Genomic DNA, 20,863 nt, shown 5'->3' with positions numbered 1-20,863 from the left:
AAAGACCCTGATGCTAGAAAAGACTGAAGGCAAGAAGAGAAGGGGATGACAGAGGATGCTATGGTTGGATGGCATCACCAACCCAATGGACATGAATTTGAGCAAGCTCTAGGAGACGGTGAAGGCCAGGGAAGCCTGGTGTGCTGTAGTCCATGGGAACACAAAGAGTCGGACAAGACTGAGCGACTGAACAACAACAAAGAGTACAAGGTAAGTGTAGGAGCTTGGGGGAATCCAACAAGGCCTGTCTGCTTGGCATTCCTTTCTCTTCACAGATAAGGATGCTCCATTTCTCTGAGTTTAGGGAGGGCATCTGTAATGCGAATGTTTTACAATCTGCTTCATAGGCTTCCCTTGTGGCTCACCTGGTAAAGAACCCACTTGCAATGCGAGAGACCTCGGTTCAATCCCTGGGTTGGGAAGATCCCTCGGAGAAGGCAAAGGCTACCCACTCCAGTATTCTGGGCTGGAAAATTCCATGGACTTTCACTTTCAGGGAAGAGGGCTGGAGGGCAGAGTGACCTTCCTGCTTCTGCTGTTTCATCAAAATCCTCCAGCTTAAAATGTCCGATAGGCCAAGGTGCCACATTTTACGGCAGTGTATCCTGAACCCCATAGTTGCTGCTGGTTACTGTTCCTACCTGTTCCATTCATGTAGTCCTTGGCCAGCTCAAACAGCCGGAGGTGCATGTTGGTGATAGGATTAAAGGACCCACAAGCAAGGAGAACTACTTCTGTCTTCTCTGAGTTCTCCATGCTGAGAATTTGAAGTTGTTGATCTAAATGGAAAACTCTAACACTTCTCTTATTGCCTGCAAAGGAAAAAGAAAGTAAGTTCAGTTCAAGGTCTTTTGATGTCCTTTCACATACTCATTTCAAGCAAATGGAGGGACTTTCCTGGAGGTCCAGTGGTTAAGGCTCTGTACTTCCAATGCAGTGTGCTCAGGTTCAATCTCTGGTTGGGGAGCCAAAATCCCACATGCTGCAGTCAAAGTAAGACACAAACAAAAACATCACCAACAAAAAAACCCACAAGCCAAACAGATGGAAAAAATGCTTGGCTTCAGTGACTACGCTGGGTGAATTGCAAAAATGGCTCCATTTCCCCACCCTTCCTTTCCAATGTGAATTTATAGCTCTTTTCATAAAGGAATGGAATCTTCCCACCCTCTGTGACTTGCTTTGGCCCAAATAACGTGGCACATGGGAAAACATGCCCATTCTGATCCTAGGCCTCTGAGGCATTGTGCACACCCACTCTCCTTTGGACTCCTGCCCTTCCATGAAGACAAGCCCAGGCCAGCCTGCTGGAGGATGACAGAACCCGCAGGACAGAGACGATGCTCCCGCTGACAGACAGCCAATCGCCAGCTGCCTGGCCGAGGCCATCCGAGATCAGTCAAGCCTCAATCTGCCCAGAAGCACAAGCAGGTCAGGTGAGGTCAGCTGAGCCTGGATCAGCTGGCCCACAAGGTGGGCCTAGACTTATGAGCAAACATGAAAGCTTAATGGTGCTGCGACTGCACTATTGTGGCCATGGTTAACAGAACAGCGACACTGTGCAGTGTGCCACTATGTCTAGCTGCTCAGTCACATCTGACTCTTTGAGACCCTCTGGACTGTAGCCCACCAGGCTCCTCTGTCCATGGAATTCTCCAGGCAAGAAGACTGGAGTGGGTTGCCATTTCCTCCTCCAGGGGATTTTCCCAACCCAAGAATCAAACCTGTGTCTCCGGCACTGGAGGTGGATTCTTTACCTGATGAGCCATTGGGGAAGGCCCACAATGACATTATTATCCACCAAATATAACTCCCCAACAACCCGTCCTTCAAAACTGTACTTTTCCTTTTAGTCAACAAGGTCATATTATCACTTTCAACTGAATAACAGTTTACAATTGACAAACTCTTCTTGATATTGATTATTCCATTCGATCCTTCCAAAACCCTACTGAAGTAATGCAAGGCAACTTATTTTAAATTATTTAACTTTTTTTTTTAATTAGGAGGAATTTACCCAAATATGTCTTAAAAATAAACTCATACTTTCTATTATTGCTTTTTTTTCTGATTTTTATTTTATACTGGAGCATAGTTAACAATGTTGCATTAGTTTCAGGTGTACAGTCAAGTGATTCAGTTATACATATACATGTATCTACTCTTTTACAAATTCTTTTCCCCTTTAGGTTATAACAGAATATTGAGCAGAGGGACTTGGTGAACCTTTCCGACTCATATCACTCATTTCTAATAACTTACTTCTTTTTTAAGAATATTTTCATTTATTTTTGGCTGCACATTGGTGCTATGCACAGTGTTTCTCTACTTGCAGCAAGTGGGGGCTACTCTCTAGTTGCAGCATGAGGACTTCTCACTGTGGTGGCTTCTCTTGTTGCAGAGCATGGGCTCTAGAGCACCAACTGAGTTGCTCTGCAGTGTGTGGGACCTTCTCAGATTAGGGACTGAACCTGGGTCCCCTGTATTGGCAGGCAGATTCTTTATCATGGGAGCACCAGGGAAGTACCAGCTCTAATCACTTCTTTAACAAATACTCTATTAACTATCAATAAATAAAATACCTTCACTACTGTGAAGTTTAAAATATTCTTACATATCAAATTATGTTTCAAAATAATAATTCTGAGCACTTACAAAGATAATTCCAATGATGCCAAAATGCTCAAAGCACTTTGGGAACTTTTGGGGAATCACCTGTAGAGCTCAAAGTATTTTTATGATTAATGTAGAAATACAATGAATGACCACAAACAAACCAACATTTATAGGATACTTCTCAACTTATAAACTAATTTCATGCACATTATCATTTAATTTTCACCAAAAAAGAAAAAGAATGGCTGAGGACATTTACTTTATTCCAAATAATAACCTATTGCTACATATTTAGTTTTTCCAGTTAATTGTCTATCATTAGTCATTTAGGTTTATCTAATTCTCCACTATTACAAACATCTCAAAGAAGAAATAATGAGTTGAAAATGAATTGGAAATTAAGGCTATAAAACCCCTCATTGTGTGCTCCTAAGTCTTGCCAACACTCAAAGACCTGCATAAGGACCATTTATTTATAGCCCAATAGTGTTCAGACCAAATTGCTAGGTTGACCAACTTACTTTTGCTCCAATTTTTTGCTCTCATTGGACAGAGTTACTGAGTGGCGACCCAGGGCTAGAATTTAGGTATCGTGACTCCTAGGTTCTCCAGCACCAAAGAGAAAATTGACAGGTAAATTGGGGCTGTGTAGATTGGAAATGAGCCCTCCTAACTGAGAAGCTGAGAAATGGCAACCTCAGTTCCATAGACAACAAGAAACTCTGAAGGTTTCTGAGCAATGGCGTGACAACAGAGTTCTAGAAAAACAAGGTGATGTTGGTGTTACATGGTTGTATGACAGATTTTATTTTCTTGGGCTCCAAAATCATTGCAGATAGTGATTGCAGCCATGAAATTAAAAGACGCTTGCTCTTTGGAAGGAAAGCTATGATAAACCTAAACGGCATATTAAAAAGCAGAAACATCACTTTGCCAATGAAGGTCTGTAGAGTCAAAGCTATGGTTTTTCCAGCAGCCGTGCATGGATGTGAGAGTTGGACCATTAAGAAGGCTGAGCACCGAAAAATTGATGTTTTTGAACTGTGGTGTTGGAGAAGACTCTAGAGAGACCCTTGGACAGCAAGGAGATCAAACCAGTCAATCCTAAAGGATATCAGTCCTGAATATTCATTGGAAGAATTGATGCTGAAGCTGAGGCTCCAGTACTTTGGCCACCTGATGCAAAGAACTGACTCATTGGAAAAGACCCTGATGCTGGGAAAGATTGAAGGCAGGAGGACAAGGGGGTGACAGAGGATGAGATGGTTGGATGGCATCACCAATTCAAGGCACATAAATCTGTGCAAATTTCGGGAGATAGTAAAGGACAGGGGAGCCTAGAGTGCTGCAGTCCATGGGGTCGCAAAGAGTCGGACACAACTTAGTGACTGAATAGCAGCAAATGGCTGTGTGACCCTGACCTGACCATTTAACTTTGTGTCCTCATCTGTAAAATAGAGATAATGGCATGATATGGCAAAACGCTGATCATATTGCCTGGCACAGTGTCAAAATAAATGGTAGCTGTTATTTGTGAGGAAGTGACAATACTGATGTCAGTGATGCTATCAGATTAACTGGAAGGGGCAAAGCATGATAGGAAGTCCAGTTAAAAGTAATGAGAACTTCAGTTTAAGTACAGTTGGTGGGAATGGAAATTAGGAAACATGTATTCAATAAATACTTGAAGTCTACTCCAAACAGCGGCAGGAATCACAGGGACACTGCTAACTGTGAGGAGGAAATAAAGGGGAGAAGGATCAATAATGCTTCACACAACATTAAAAAAAGAGTTCATGGGTTAGAATGATTTAAATGTACCTTTCAATTATCATCCCGAGGATGACACCAGGATTCACTCGGGGCTTATTGCCTCTGCCCACCTGTTACCTGCCCCACCCCATACTCATGCAAACAAAGCACCTATGCTATTATGGGGTGGTTTGGGCCCACCGGGAAATTAGGGTGTGTGTCCAGCTACTGAGCGTGCTCTCAAGGACCCTGGTGGAGGCTCTCGGTTCAGCTGGAGTCCAGCCTTGGTTCTGGTCCCAACCATCTCAAGTTTCAGGTACCACTCTCCAGGTAGACTGAGCAGGTCTCAGAGGGAGGGAGTTGCTTGCTGTTCAGAGAAGGAAGGATGGAAGACCCTGAAGCGCTCCCCCTGCCCTTGGGGATGGGCTCAGGTTTCCAGGTCCTCCCCAGGGGAAGGACTGAGAAAGGAAAGCTGATCTCTCAGCCTAAAGGAAGCTTTCCCTCTTTTCACATTCGTGACCTGTCTCAAATATCCAACTCAGTGTTACCCAATTCACTGCTAACACAGCCAGCTTTAGACTTCAGACCCTTAAAGCCACAGAAGAATCAAGTTACAGGGAGCTCCTATCATAGCCTAGAGTGGCTTTAAAAGAACGAGGACCTGTCCCTCTCCCCTGGAGAGAACTTCCTCCGTATCCCCCAGGGTTCGCAGGGTTGGTGTGTAGGGATGGAGGCCCTGGCAGGTGGAGAAGAGGTCTAGAAGCTCTAACAGGATTGTTCCGGATCCTCCGTGGCCTGCTCCAGGTGCTCAGGGACCCGGGTCACCATGATTCACTTCTGTCTGGCTCACTCAGCCTATCGCTTGCACTGTTGGCTGCCAAGATCTCACCAGCTCAGGCTGTAAGTGTCCCTCCCCAGCCCACTGTGGCAAAAAGGTCATTTCTTCCTGGGGCTGTCTTGAGGCTTAAGGGCTTCCCTGGTGGCTCAGATGGTAAAAAATCTGCCTGCAATGCAGGAGACCCAGGTTTGATCCTTGGGTTGGGAAGATCCCCTGGAAGAGGGTGCGGCAACCCACTCCAGTATTCTTGCCTGGAGAATACCATGGACAGAGGAGCCTGGCGGGCTACAGCCCATGGGGTTGTAAAGAGTCGGATACCACTGAGCGACTGACACACTTGGAGGTTTAAGGGAAATTACTTTCAGTTTTAAAATTATCACTGACTAAGTTTCAATAACACTGATGTGTAAACGTTAATGAAACATTTTGCAAACATTAAGTCAGCTTTTAAAACATAAACTTAAAAAAAAACTGGTTTTCTTGTCACACTTCAGGATGCTCAGTACAATTAAATCTATGTTGCCCAACTGCTAATGGGATTGACTTGGCAACCCCTCAGATTTACAGCTATAAAGGCACACTAGTTAGTTAGCATGTTAGTTAGCTCAGTCAAGCCCGACCATGCCACCCCCTGGATGGAGCCGGCCAGGCTCCTCTGTCCATGGAATTCTCCAGGCAAGAATACCGGAGTGGGTTGCCATTTCCTTCTCCAGGAGATCTTTCCGACCCAGGGATTGAACCTGGGTCTCCTGCACTGCAAGCAGATTCTTTACCGACTGAGCTACCAAAAAAGCCAAAGGGACACTAATGCTTTTATAATAGTAACCTTAAACCTGAGACTCTATTTGAGTTCCGTGTGCCACTGCTTCAAATAGTTTGGGGGTGAGGGGGGCTTCCCTGGCACTCCAGGGGTTAAGACTCCAAGCTTCAGATCTCACATGCCAAAAAATAAAACAAAATAATAAATAGTCTGGGGGTATATTTTCAAATTGCTTATTGCTTTGAGTATCTTCACTGGGGATAAACCTTTGTCTTTGGAGGGGAGATCTGATTCCTACAAGTGCCCTAAAGTCATTCAGTGCTAAATCCAATTAATAAAATAAATAATGAAGGTGAATAATAGTTTACAGTGAAGAAAGAGGACTACTAGTTAAGGAGAAAGATTTTCCTATATGCATGGAAGCTGCTGCTGCTGGTGCTAAGTTGCTTCAGTCGTGTCCAACTCTGTGCGACCCCATGGACTGCAGCCCACCAGGCTCCTCGGTCCATGGGATTTTCCAGGCAAGAGTACTGGAGTGGAGTGCCATTGCCTTCTCCGTGCATGGAAGCTATCTACATGTAATTTCAAAAGAATTAAAAAAATGTTTGAGCAGTAACCACAGACCTCATTTCATTGTGTAAGTTGTGGTGGGCAGTTAACTCACTCAATGTGAGTTACCCAGTGTGAACTGCAGATAGGGCTAACATAGCATAAGGGCGTGGCTGGGATCTCAGTTCAGTTCAGTCACTCAGTTGTGTCCAGCTCATTGCAACCCCATAGCAGCACGCCAGGCTTCCCTGTCCATCACCAACTCCTGGAGCTTGCTCAAACTCATGTCTATCAAGTTGGTGATGCCATCCAACCATCTCATCCTCTGTCACCCCCTTCTCCTCCTGCCTTCAAACTTTCCCAGCATCAGGGTCTTTTCCAATAAGTCAGTTCTTTGCATCAGGTGGCCAAAGTACTGGAGTCTCAGCTTCAGCATCAGTTCTTCCAATGAATATTCAAGACTTATTTCCTTTAGGATTGACTGGTTTGATCTCCTTGCTGTCCAAGGGACTCTCAAGAGTGTTCTCCAACACCACAGTTCAAAAGCATCAATTCTTTGGCGCTCAGCTTTCTTTATAAATAAAGTCCAACTCTCACATCCATACATGACTACTGGAAAAACCATAGCTTTGACTAGATAGATGGACCTTTGTTGGCAAAATAATATCTCTGATTTTTAATATGCTGTCTAGGTTGGTCATAGCTTTTCTTCCAAGAAGCAAGTGTCTTTTAATTTCATGGCTGCAGTCACCATTTGCAGTGATTTTGGAGGCCCCCCCCCAAAAAAAAATAAAGTCTGTCACTGTTTCCATTGTTTTCACATCTATTTGCCATGAAGTGATGGGACTGGATGCCACAATCTTAGTGTTTTGACTGTTGATTTGTAAGCCAGCCTCTTCCTCTCCTCTTTCACTTTCAACAAGAGGCTCTTCAGTTTCTCTTCGCTTTCTGCCATAAGGGTGGTGTCATCTACATATCTGAGGTTATTGATATTTCTCCAGGCAATCTTGATTCCAGCTTGTGCTTCATCCAGCCTGGCATTTCACATGATGTACTCTACATAAAAGTTAAATAAGCAGGGTGACAATATATAGCCTTCATGTACTCCTTTCCCAATTTGGAACCAATTCATTGTTCCATGTCTGGTTCTAACTGTTGCTTTTTGACCTGCACACAGATTTCTCAGGAGGCAGGTAAGGTGGTCTGGTATTCCCATCTCCTGAAGAATTTCCCACTGTTTGTTGTCATCCATACAGTCAAAGGCTTTGATGTAATCAATAAAGCAGAAGCAGATGTTTTTCTGGAACTCTCTTGCTTTTTCTATGATCCAACAGATCTCGGCAATTTGATCTCCTGTTCCTCTGCCTTTTCTAAATCCAGCTTAAACATCTGGATGTTCTCTGTTCATGTACTGTTGAAGCCTCCCTTGGAGAATTTTGAACATTACTTTGCTAGCATGTAAGAAGAGTACAATTGTGTGGTAGTTTGAAAATTCTTTGGCATTGCCTTTCTTTGGGATTGGAATGAAAACTGACCTTTTCCAGTTCTGTGGCCACTGCTCAGTTTTCAAATTTGCTGGCATATTGAGTGCAGCACTTTCACAGCATCATCTTTTAGGATTTAAAACAGCTCTGCTGGAATTCCATCACCTCCACTAGCTTTGTTTGTAGTGATGCTTCCTAAGCCCTACTTGACTTCACATTCCAGGATGTCTGGCTCTAGGTGAGTGATCACACCATCATGGTTATCTAGGTTACTGAGATCTTATAGTTCTTCTGTGTAGTCTGGCCACCTCTTCTTAATATCTTCTGCTTCTTTCAGGTCCATACTCTTTCTGTTTTTTATTGTGCCCATCTTTGCATGAAATGTTCCCTTGATATCTCTAATTTTCTTAATAGAGATCTCTAGTCTTTCTCATTCTATTGTTTTCCTCTATTTCTTTACATTGTTCAGTTAGGAAGGCTTTCTTATCTCTCCTTGTTATTCTTTGGAACTCTGAATTCATATGGGTGTATCTTTCCTTTTCTCCTCTGCCTTTTGCTTCTCTTCTTTTCTCAGCTATTTGTAAGGCCTCCTCAGACAACCATTTTGCCTTTTTGCATTTGTTTTTCTTGGGGATGGTCTCGATCACTGCCTTCTATACCATGTCATGAACCTCTGTCCATAGTTCTTCAGGCACTCTGTATATCAGATCTAATCCTTTGAATCTATTTGTCCCTTCCACTGTATAATCGTAAGGGATTTGATTTAGGTTATACCTGAATAGTCCAGTGGTTTCCCCTACTTTCTTCAATTTATGTCTGAATTTTGCAAAAAGGAATTCGTGATCTGAGCCACAGTCAGCTCCTGGTCTTGTTTTTGTTGACTGTATAGAGCTTCTCCATCTTTGGCTGCAAAGAATATAATAAATCTGATTTTGGTATTGGCCATATCGTGATGCCCATGTGTAGAATTGTCTCTTGTGTTGTTGGAAGAGAGTGTTTGCTATGACCAGTGCATTCTCTTGGCAAAACTCTGTTAGCCTTTGCCCTGCTTCATTTTGTACTCCAAGGCCAAACTTGCCTATTACTCCAGGTATCTCGTGACTCTCAGACCTGGTTCAAACTGTAGCTTTACCGCTTACTCCAGTATTCTTGCCTAGAGAATTCCATGGACATAGGAGCCTGGTGGGCTACCGTCCATAGGGTCCCAAAGAGTCAGACACAACTGATCAATTAACACTTACACTTTTACTTTACTGCTTACTATATTAGGTGTTTGTCCTGAGATAAGACATTTAATTTTTCTGAGCCTCAGTTTCTTCATTTATAAGATAGGAAACCAAAGTCTCATCTCATAGGATTGTGTGGATTTTTAAAAATATATATTTATTTATTTGGCTGTGTTGGGTCTTAGTTGGGGCAGATGAGATCTTTGTTGAGGTGCCTGGACCCTCTAATTGAGGCTCAAGTCAGTAGTTGTGGTGCCTCAGCATGTGGGATCTTAGTTCGCAGACCAGGGATCGAACCTGTGTTCCCTGCATTGGAAGGCAGATTCTTAACCACTGGACTACCAGGGAAGTCCTGAACTGTATGCGTATTAAGCAAAAAAGTAAATTTAAAATGTGACATATTTCTCTACTAATTATGAACAGTAATAACTCTTATTATTGCTTGTGGGTTGTCTTTTGGCATTAATTTACAGCCATGGTAAATCAATCAAGGTTCTCAAGATTCCTTAGAGACCAGTGTCACAGTGCCTGCTACATAGTATGTGCGTGATCAGTCATGTCCAACTCTTTGCAACCCCATGTACTGGGGCCCACCAGGTTCCTCTGCCCATGGGATTTCTTAGGCAAGAATACTGGAGCCTGTTGCCATTTCCATCTCCAGGGGATTTTTCTGATCCACAGATCTAACCCTTATCTCCTGCATTGGCAGAAGGACTCTTTACCACAGTGCCACCTGGGAAGCCCATCTGCTACACAGTAGGAACTCGATAAATGCTAACTATTGTCCTTGGTGTAGTATCATTAGACAATTTTGTTCTAATGGGATAGATTTCAATTCATCTTTGCTCTGTTTAAAATTTTATTTCTGTGGTATGACGTAACATTACCATGAAACAGAACCTGAATTTGGTTTCTTAAAGCCATTCAAATCACTGAAACAGTAATGTACAATGTAATTCACTGTGTCCCATGCAGCCAAGTGACAGTGTTGCTGTTTGCCATCACCATTCTGACCCTCCAGTTCTATGTTCTGCTAAGGTAAGTTCTTTCTCCAGCCACCTCCGCACCTGGCAGCTCAGCATGCACGTCTTACCTGTGGGGTTGGTTCGGGTGCCCGCTGCCATTCCTGTTATGTGCTTAAATGCAGCCTGCCCCACTGTTTTGCCCCTCTTATCAATGGCAGTCACCTGCTCCACCTCTTTGAAAAGTCAAAACTCTCAGTCCAGCAAGGAGAGTTGGGATTTGGGCAGACAGAGTTTAACTTTAAACCAGCAGTTATACAGATTAAAAGTTATACTTCCAGTAATAAGAAGTCCTTAAACGGGAGACAATGAGGGTGTGAATATTTCACTTTATGGATTCCCAAGAGACCAGGGCCAACAGCCTAGCATTAGCAGATGTCTCCAAGGCTGAGGGCAACAGAGGCACACTCGACTAGATTATGACTTGACCTGTTATTTCTGATTCTATGTCAGAAATCTATCTTGGCCAAAAAAGTCAAGTTAATACCTTTTTCAATGATCAAATGAAACAAATGCAATTTTACACATTTAAAATAAATTGCAGTCCTAAAAACATGAAAATTCTAAAAAAAATCTGAAAACTGAGATTCCACTTAAGTGATGGGGAAGGACTGGAAACTATGACACCCCTTGTAATTTGCCTAATTCAAATTTGCTAGCTTCTACTAGGAGAGGTTTGTGTACTTCTACTATAAGATGCAGGGTATACTTCTTCACTCTAGAGGCCAGAATTTCCACAAAATGTTTTTTCACCTACGTATCAAATTAACATGAATTTTTTAAATGGTAGGATTTCCCTGGTGGTGCAGTAGTTAAGAATCTGCCTGCCAATACAGGGGACACAGGTTTGATCCCTGGTCTGGGAAGATTCCACATGCCATGGGGCAACTTGGCCTGTGCACCACAACTACTGAGTCTATGCGCTGCAACTGCTGAAGTCTGTGTGCCTAGAGCCCGTGCTCCACAAGAGAAACCACTGCGAGGAGAAGCCCGTGCACTGAAACTAGAGAGCAGCCCCTGCTCAAAACTAAAGAAAGCCCGAGAGCGGCAGTGAAGACCCAGCACAGTCAAAAATAAAAAAGAGTTTTTTAAATTAAAGTAGGAAAAGAAAATGGTGAACACTGTCCACAAATTAAGAATATTAATAACTCTTAGCATTAAGAATATTCATAACTCAATATTGTTATTAATACTAGCACTAATTTGCAGTCATGGTAAAGAACAAAGGTTCTTAAGAGAAGGGAGTTGCCTGGAGCCAAATGAACCTCATGCCACAATTAGAATTCAAGGGTCAGCACCTTCTGGTTTTATATTAACAGTGTGGATTTCTTCTAGTAATCAATTAGTGTATGACGTGGTATATTGATTTGTAGGCCCAGATCTTCTCGATACTGCAGTCAACCTCTCCTTACCAACCTGGTTAGCAATATCATCTTTACTTTCTTCACAGTTGGTAAGTGTGGAGTCATTCTTAATAAGTATAGTCATATACTTATTGTCTATTTGCCAGATGCTGCTAGAATAAAAATGGGTAAGACAGGACTTCTTGCTCTGCAAGAGCTCACAGACTGAAACCTGAGAAAAAACTCACATTTAAAATTCACGTGAAGGGGGAAAGGGGTTCAGGATGTGGGGGGCACATGCATCCATGGCTGATTCATGTTGATGCATGGCAAAAACCACCACAATATTGTAAAGTAATTACCTTCCAATTAAAATAAATTAACTCATTTTTAAAAAATGAAATAAAATTCAGATGAAGGAAAATTTTTAAATGCTCCTTAGTGTCTCTTTGAGTTGTCCTACAATTTGAATATGAAACCAATTTAATATTGGGTTGGCCAAAAAGTTTATTCAGGCTTTCTAAACAAACTTTTCAGCCAACTCAATATAAACATTTGGATATTATAAAATTCTTTATAGTTATAACATAAAAATATCAGATTTACCCACTCATTCAATAATTAGATACTGAGAAGATGACATGGGTAGAAACACAGGGACCGTGACTACTTGAAGTCAAAAAGTGATACAGAAGAGTTGGACTCTGAAATGTGTAGAAGTTTTAGGAATCCTTTAGCTAATATATTTTATATTTTCTTTTGTATGAACTTATAATAGTGACGTGCAATTTAAATAAAGACATTTTCCAAATTTTTATAAAATGAAAACAGTTATTGGGGTGCCATAAGGCAGGGTTCTAGAAAGAGTCTCTACTAAACCCCAACTCCACAAGAGGCAGTGTGTCCAATGGACAAGAGCACCAGCTATGGAGACTGAGGGAGGCCAGTTCAAACTCCCACATCCCAAACAGAAAAATCTGTTAATACTTCACCTCCCAGAGCTTCCCAGCCTTATCTACGGGAATTCGCTGGAGGTAGAGCAATTAGGACTCCATGCTCTCACTGTCAAGGCCTAGAACACATACCTGGAACTAAAATCCCACAAGATGCTTGGTGCAGCCAAAAGAAAAAAAGAAGGAGATTAAAAAACCTGCTTCACAGTTTTTCTATAAGATTTAAATGAGATAATGGAGTTATTATTTTAAAAAAGAACTGTCACAGTTACTATCACCAGCATTGCCAATAGTAAGAACACAACCTCTATTGAGGAAAACCTTAGCCTGGCCAAGTTTTGAGCACTTTTGTTCCACAATAGATATACAAGGAAACACCATGATTTAGCTTTGCATTCAAGAATATATTTCTGAATGAAATAACGCCATTTACAGCAACATGGATGGACTTCGAGATTACTATACTAAGTGAAGTTAGAAGTGAAAGTCGCTTAGTTGTGTCTGACTGTTTGTGACCCCATGGACTACAGAGTGCATGAAATTCTCCGGGCCAGAATACTGGAGTAGGTAGCCTTTCCCTTTTCTAGGGGATCTTCCCAACCCAGCAATCAAACCCAGGTCTCCCACATTGCAGGGGGATTCTTTACCAGCTGTGCCACAGGGAAGCCACAAGTGAAGTCAGAAAGAGAAAGATAATACCACATAGTATCACTTGTATGTCGACTCTAAAGTACACCACAAATGAATGTATCTCTGAAACATATCTCCGAAATAGACTCACAGACACAGAGAATAGACTGTGGTTGCCAAGGCAGGGGTGGGGTGGGGGAGGGAAGGACTGGGAGTTTGGGATTAGCAGAGACAAGATATTACACACTGGACAGATCAACAACAAGGTCCTAAGGTACAGCCCAGAGAACTATATTCAATATCCTGTGAAACGCCATAATGGAAAAGCATATAAGAAAGAATGTGTACAACTGAATCACTTGGCTGCACAGCAGAAATTAACACATTATAAATTAACAATATTTTAATAAAATCTTTAAAAAAAAAGAATATTTCTGAGGCAATTCAACCCAGTAAACTGATGCTGTTCTGCTATCTTTTTAGGTTTTACCGTACTGCTTATTAGGATGGAACCGGTCCCACAGGCACTAAAGAGGATATTTTCTGTATTTGGTGTGGGATCCTTCATTGAGGGAGTCTGCACCATAGTGTTAACATTTTTGGCAACCGACTGTGTACGTTTTTAAACATTGAATTTCTAAAGGCTCATCTTAATCTGAAAGCTTGGCTGTATACAATGCACCTTTAGTCATCAACATTTATTTTCTACATCAAACTAAAAAAATAGAGATGGAGGCTTCCCTGGTGGTCCAGTGGTTAAGAATCCGCCTTGCAATGCAGGGGACACCTGTGTGATCCCTGGTCTGGGAAGATCCCACATGCTGCAGAGCAACTAATTCCATGAGCTGCAACCACTGAGCCCATGCTCTGCAACTACTGAAGCCTGTGTGCCTAGAGCCCGTGTTCTGCAACAAGAGAAGCCACTGCAACGAGAAGCTTGGGTACCACAATGAAGAGTAGCCCCCACCTGCCACAACTAAAGAAAACCTAAGTGCAGCAGTTAAGACCCACCAGAGCCAAAAAATTTTAAAAATAAACCTTTTGAAAGAATAAAGATGGAGAGACAGCCCTCCTAATTAGACACATGTCACAGTTAAAACATTTCACCAGGAAAGTTTAAAAACTCCATGAGAGATTTTTCTTTTTGGAGGGTGAATTCCACTTTACCAGAACTATACATACAAAAAAAGTTAAGACATTAATCAACAGTGGAACTGGGTTGGCACATTAAGCAGCAAGCCTTCCATCTCTTGCTAAATTGGTGCCTTTTTAAAAATCCTTTCAGCAAAAACATTTAAAATATGTGTTGCAATTATAAGACAAGTAATTCCTCACAGTGCTCTTTTCTTCCCCAATACAGGCAAAAACCACTCCTGAACTGTACTACTTGTCTGCGCTGCTCTCAGTGAGCAGCTTGGTTTCTACAGGTAATCACAAACTTCCAGAGTAACCTATCCCTGTCAAAGGTGTGCCAGTCCTTCAAGGGAAGTAAATGCTCAGCTAGGATTGTTATAGGTTGGCCAAAAAATTTGCTCAGGTTTTCCCACAAGTGGAAACTTATGGTCAACCCATTATATTGCAAGGGGAAGCCCTAGTTCCTCTCAAAGCAGGTGCTCCAAGAAGCACAGAAAAGTGGAGAGCGATTTCCCTGGCGGTCCAGTGGTTAAGACTCCGTGCTCCCACTGCAGGGAGCACAGGTTCAATTCCTGGTCAAGGACTAAGAACCTGCAGGCAGCATGGCCAAAAAAAAAGCAGAGGCTTAGAATGGGATATAAAAAGGCATCCTTCCCTGGGATGTCCCTGGTGGTCCCAGTGGTTAAGACTCCATGCTCCCACTGCAGTGGGCACAGGTTCAATTCCTGGTCAAGGACTAAGATTCTGAAGGCAGAATGGCCCCCCAAAATGGAGAGGGTTAGAATGTAATATAAAAGCCATCCTTCTCTGGCAGTCCAGCGGTTAACCCTTTGCCTTCCAAAGCAGGGGCTGTGGGTTTGATCCCTGGTCAGGAAGCTAATATTCCATATGCCTTGGGGGTCAAAAACCAAAACATAAAATGGAAGCAATATTGTAACAAATTCAATAAAGACCTTAAAAATGGTCTACATTAGAAAAAATAAAAAGTCATCCTTCTCACATTATTTCTGCTCCATTTAATTAGATCCCATTTTTTATCCTACAGTGCTTTTCTCAAGCCTGGGACTGACTTGGCTGGCCAGTGTGATCCGTCCAAGGCCAGACACTAAACCAACAGTCTGAAGCTAGCATTTGAGTCCTGCTGGTCCCCTGCCTTAGATAGGTGTCTTTAGCAGGTTGAATCTTTTCCAGGAGCCTTGTCACCTAACAGCTGCAAGCAAGCACACATGACCATCTTCACCCTACTACTCCTAGATGAAGTGGTCAGTAGAACATCAGAGCCATGACAACAGGAAGCACATCAAGACCAGTCATTAGCAAGAAAGCTGTCAGGTGACAGTTTTATGAGCACTGATGATGGATAAAGATGAACAGTTCAACCAAAATCACTGGGATGACATCACAACCAAATTAGCCTCAATAAGGATCTCCTATTAGATATTCTTAAGATCATCACTTGGACTTCCTGAACCTCCTTTACTCTGTTTCAGTAAAGCTAGTAGCATCTACTGGATGACTGTGATAAAAATAAGTACAGAGAAGGAAAAATAAAAATAAAAATCTTAGTAATGAACAAGGGGTCTAATTTCAAAAGAACACAGTGATCCAGACTGTATATTTGAACAAGGTTAATCTATGGCTTCTTTAAAGGTGTAGTGGGAACTTTTAGAGTAAAAATCATCATGAACTCCTCCACCTGGGTGACACCAATTTCTTGCATCATGACAGTAAACTTCTCTCTAGAGAAAACAGCCAACTGACCTGCCATGCTGCCCTGTCTTCTGGCTTGTTCTGTATGTATTCACAGATTCTAAGGGGTTTTAAGAAGGAGCTAGCCACTCACAGATGCTCTGAAGTCTTTGGGATGGGGAGAAAATGGTGTTTATTGAGGAAAAAGAAGAGTATTTCTTGGCAGAAGAAATCAGTTCATTTAAAAATATATTTATTTATTTGGCTGCACCGGGTCTTAGCTGTGGGATTTTTTTTTTTTTTTTCAGTTGCAGCATTTGAGATCTTTAGTTGAGGCGTGTGAGATCTAAGTTCTTGTTCCTTCTGGGACTTCACTGGGAGTGTGGAATCTTAGCCACTGGACTGCCCAGGAAGTCCCAGAAGGAACAAGTTTAATACACACATCTCCAAGCACACTGATGACAGACACAGACCTTCACAAACGGGAATAATGGCTTTCCATCTGCTTCTCTGTTCAGGTGGTACCTGCTGCAGGAGGTACCACCTCAACACACTATCCATTCTCCACACCAACACTTACTGAGCACCTTCCACATTCCAAACATTGCACTAAAACTTAGGAATTAGAAACTCGAGTAACTCATATGTTGACAGTGAAATCCCCTTAAGTAATTCTCTTACTATGATTAACAGAAACTATTTAAAAATAACATGGGCTTCCCTGGAGACTCAGATGATAAAGAATCTGCCTGCAATAAGGAGACCCAGGTTCAGTCCCTGGGTCAGGAAGATCCCCTGGAGGAGGGAATGGCTACTTATACCAGTATTCTTGCCTGGGAAATCCCATAGACAGAGGAGCCTGGCAGGATACAGTCCATGGGATCCCAAAGAGTCAGACACGACTGAGCAACTAACACTTTCACTTTTAACAGCCTTTTTACATTCTTTAGATCTTATTAACATGTCAAATAAATGTCAAATGTCAATTTACGTCAAGATTTTTATTAGAAGTTTCTTTTTTTTTTTCTGAATTATCTTGCCCCTGGGCTTCCCTGATAGCTCAGTTGGTAAAGAATCCACCTGCAATGTGGGAGACCTGGGTTCTATCCCTGGGTTAGGAAGATCCCCTGGGGAAGGGAACCCACTCCCAGTCCATGGGGTCGCAAAGAGCTGGACACAACTGAGCGACTTTCACTTTCACTTTTCCGACCCCCAAATCTGATCTACTTGAAGATCTGAGCTGATGACAACTCCAGCCCTTCCAGTTGCTAAAGTCAAGTACCTCAAATCATCCTAAATGCACTGCTTTTCTTCTCCTCATACTCCATTAGGAAATCTCAATGGCTCCATCTTCAAAGTACATTCAGAATCCAGCCATTTTTCTCTAGCTGAAAAAATTTAACTGACTCTTTCTAAATACAAGAGGCTGCTTCTTAAGACCAAGGCTGCTTAATACTTTTGTGTCTTAAAATTATGCAACATTCTGAACCTAACTCCACAAAATGAAATTCTATTTCTTAATTGATAAGCATTAAAGCAGCACTTTAATCCACAACCTACAAAACTGAATCTTCACTTGCTTTTCTCTTTAGTTCCTTTTATTATTATATTTTAAAATCTATCTACATGAACAGTAAGTGTTACTCGCTCAGTTGTGTCCGACTCTTTGTGACCCCATGGACTATAGCCTGTCAGGCTTCTCTGTTGGTGGAATTCTCCAGGCAAGAATACTGGGGTGGGTTGCTTTTCCATTCTCCAGGGGACAGATCTTCCTGACCCAGGGATCGAACCTACGTCTCCTGCATCGCAGGCAGATTCTTTAGGGCTTCCCTGACAGCTCAGACAGTAAAAGAATCTACATGTATATACATTTTTTAATTGGAGTATAATGGCTTTACAATGTTGTGTTATTTTCTGCTGTACAACAAAGTAAATCAGCTACACGTATACATATTCTGCTTCCTCTTGAGCCTCCCTCCCACCTCCAGCAACCCACCCTTCTAGGTCGCCACGGAGATCTCGGCTAAGCTCCCTGTGCTCTACAGCTGCTTTCTGTGGGGCTCTATTTTACACACGGCGGTGTATATAGGTCAGCACGATTCTCACAACTCATCCCACCCGCCCCTTCCTCACCCCACATCCAATGTCTGCTCTCTGCGTCTGCATCTCTATTCCGGCCCTCTAAATAGGTTCATCTATACCATTCCTCTAGATTACGTATCTATGCATTAATATATGATATTTGTTTTTCTCTTTTTGACTTACTTCACTCTGTATGACAGACTCTAAGTCCATCCATAGCTCTACAAATGACTGAATTCATTCCTTTTTGAATTTTCATTTGCTTTTATGGTTTTATCATTTCCTCCAAAACCAAATCTCGTTTTACCAGTCTTAAATTCATTAAACAACATTTATTTGATGTTACTCATATCTTATGAAATATAAATTATGTTCTTTCTGATACAGGTGAAAATTACACAGTTTTTAAACTGCGTTTTTTTTAGCCCCCTCATACTTTGAACAGCCACTAGCAGCAGTACTCTCTCACAGACTGGCAACACTTTCTGATATTAACCATATTCATTTGGAATGGAAAACTTCTGAGCAATGTTGTTGGGGGACGCTTTATTTTAGTAGTTCTTCATCTGGGACCTGGGCTTCTCAGGTGGCACACTGGTAAAGAATCCATCTGCCAACGTGGGGGACGCAGAAGACACTGATTCGATCCCTGGGTCAGGAAGATCCCCTATTGGAGGAAATGGGGAGTATTCTTGTCTGGAGAATGCCATGGACAGAGGAGCCTGGTGGGCCACAGACCATGGGGTCACAGAGTCACACATGTACATCACACATGTGGGACCTGGGATCCAGGGGTATAATGTCTCTGAAGCAAAATGTTGGGTATGTGTACCTAGAAGCAACTTTCTGGGAGAATGTTAGAGGAAGTTTCAGAAAATAAAACATTAAGCATCACACTCATTAAATTTACTATAAGAAAAAAAAAATTGATGTTCAATACCTACTACACTTCATTTAAAATTTAAAGAAATTGAAATTTAAAGTTAGTCTTTCCACTACTTTTTTCACAGCTGTTAAACCCTGACAGTGAAAACTTTCTAAATACTAATTGAATTGAATGGAATACTGAATTTCTAAATGCTTAACTAATCTGAAACCTTGGCTATATTTAATATACCATTAGTATTTATATTCTACTTACTATAAAAATAAAGATATGTAAAAATGGGATTCCTAATTACATATGTCATAGTCAAAACATTTCATGGGGGAAAACGTCAAAAAATTCCATGAAGAATTCTCTTTTTCTACTTTCCTATAATTTTTAAAAGTTAATATGGAACTACTGGGGACTTTCCTGGTTGTCCAGTGGTTAAGAATCCACCTGCCAAAGCAGGGGACACGGGTTTGATCTCTGCTCTGGGAAGATTCCACATTCCTCAGGGCAGCTGTGTACCACAGCTACTGAAGTCAATTGCCCAAAAGCCCATGCTCCGCAGCAAAAGAAGTCACTGTAATAAGAAGCCTGCACATTACAATGAAGAGTAGCCCGTGCTAGCCACACTAGCTACACATGCAGCAGTGCAGACCTGGTGCAGACAAACATATCTATATATTTATCTCCAATTATGGTTATGTGATGATGGTGATAAATGTACTGGTAACATCCACTGAATTCTTCTGTGTACCAAGCAAGATACTAAGCAGAGACATCACTTTGATGGCAAAGGTCCATATACTCAAAGCTATGATTTTTTCAGTAGTCCTGTATGGATGTGAGAGTTGGACCATAAAGAAGTCTGAGCACTGTAGAAATGATACTTTCAAACTGGTGTTGGAGAAGATTCTTGAGAATCCCTTGGACAATAAGGAGATCAAATCAGTCAATCCTAAAGGAAATCAACCCTGAATATTCACTGGAAGGACTGATGCTGAAGCTGAAGCTCCAATACTTTGGCCTCCTGATGTGAAGAGCTGATTCATTGGAAAATACCCTGATGCTGGGAAATATTGAGGGCAAGAGGAGAAGGGGGCAACAGAGGATGAGATGGTTGGATGGCATCACTGCCTCTATGGACATGAGTCTGAACAAACTCAGGGAGATAGGGATGAACAGAGAAGCCTGTTATGAATGGGATGAACAGAGAAGCTGCAGTTCAAGGGATCTCAATGAGTTGGACCGAGTTAGTAACTAAATAACAACAACAATAATGTGATACTTATAACATTCCAATGAAGTAGGTACTATTATTATCCCCTCCTTTTTTTTCAGGGGAAAGGCATGTGGGATCTTAGTTCCCTGACCAGGGATCAAACACATGCCCCCTGCAGTACAAGTGTAGTCTTAACCACTGGACCACCAGGAAAGTCCCCTGTCACCTCTTTTTTAGCAGATGAGGAAACTGAAGCTGAAAGAGGCTGATCAACTTGCTCAAGATCTCAGTTTGTGTAACAACCTTGACTCTGAAAGTTCATGCTCTTAACCACTACACAGACTTACAATGGTACATTATCTACTGGCAGACATTTAAAAGAGGCCCATGGCTGGTACACGGGGATGACCCAGAGAGATGTTGTGGGGAGGGGGGTGGGAGGGGGGTTCATGTTTGGGAACGCATGTATACCCGTGGTGGATTCATGTCAATGTATGGCAAAACCAATACAGAATTGTAAAGTAAAATAAAAAATAAATAAATTAATTTAAAAATAAATAAAATAAAATAAAATAAAAGAGGCCCATGTGTTCACAGTGCCTTTGGCTCATGGTACTTCTTGTTAGCCACTTAAGTTTCATGTGACCCTGCATTTTCCTTACCTAGCTGGAGAGCTCTCTGGACTCTCATCC

General features: G+C 42.0%; 1 protein-coding gene across 3 annotated transcripts in view; it reads right to left on the bottom strand.

Annotated features, from left to right (window-relative positions):
- NMNAT1 (nicotinamide nucleotide adenylyltransferase 1) overlaps window positions 1-20,863 on the bottom strand; it is a 29,196-nt gene that overhangs the window by 5,890 nt on the left and 2,443 nt on the right. For all 3 annotated transcript variants that reach the window (XM_040263384.1, XM_040263382.1, XM_040263383.1), the window contains exon 3: window positions 642-812. In XM_040263384.1, coding sequence (XP_040119318.1) covers window positions 642-756 — 115 coding nt within the window. In that variant the 5' untranslated portion in view covers window positions 757-812. The remainder of the gene's footprint in view (window positions 1-641; window positions 813-20,863) is intronic.

This window comes from Oryx dammah, unplaced genomic scaffold (assembly GCF_014754425.2).
Source record: "Oryx dammah isolate SB20612 unplaced genomic scaffold, SCBI_Odam_1.1 HiC_scaffold_21, whole genome shotgun sequence".
Classification (NCBI taxonomy): Eukaryota; Metazoa; Chordata; class Mammalia; order Artiodactyla; family Bovidae; genus Oryx; species Oryx dammah.
The sequence above is the reverse complement of the archived record's forward strand: the minus strand, read 5'-3'. Positions and strand labels throughout refer to the sequence as shown.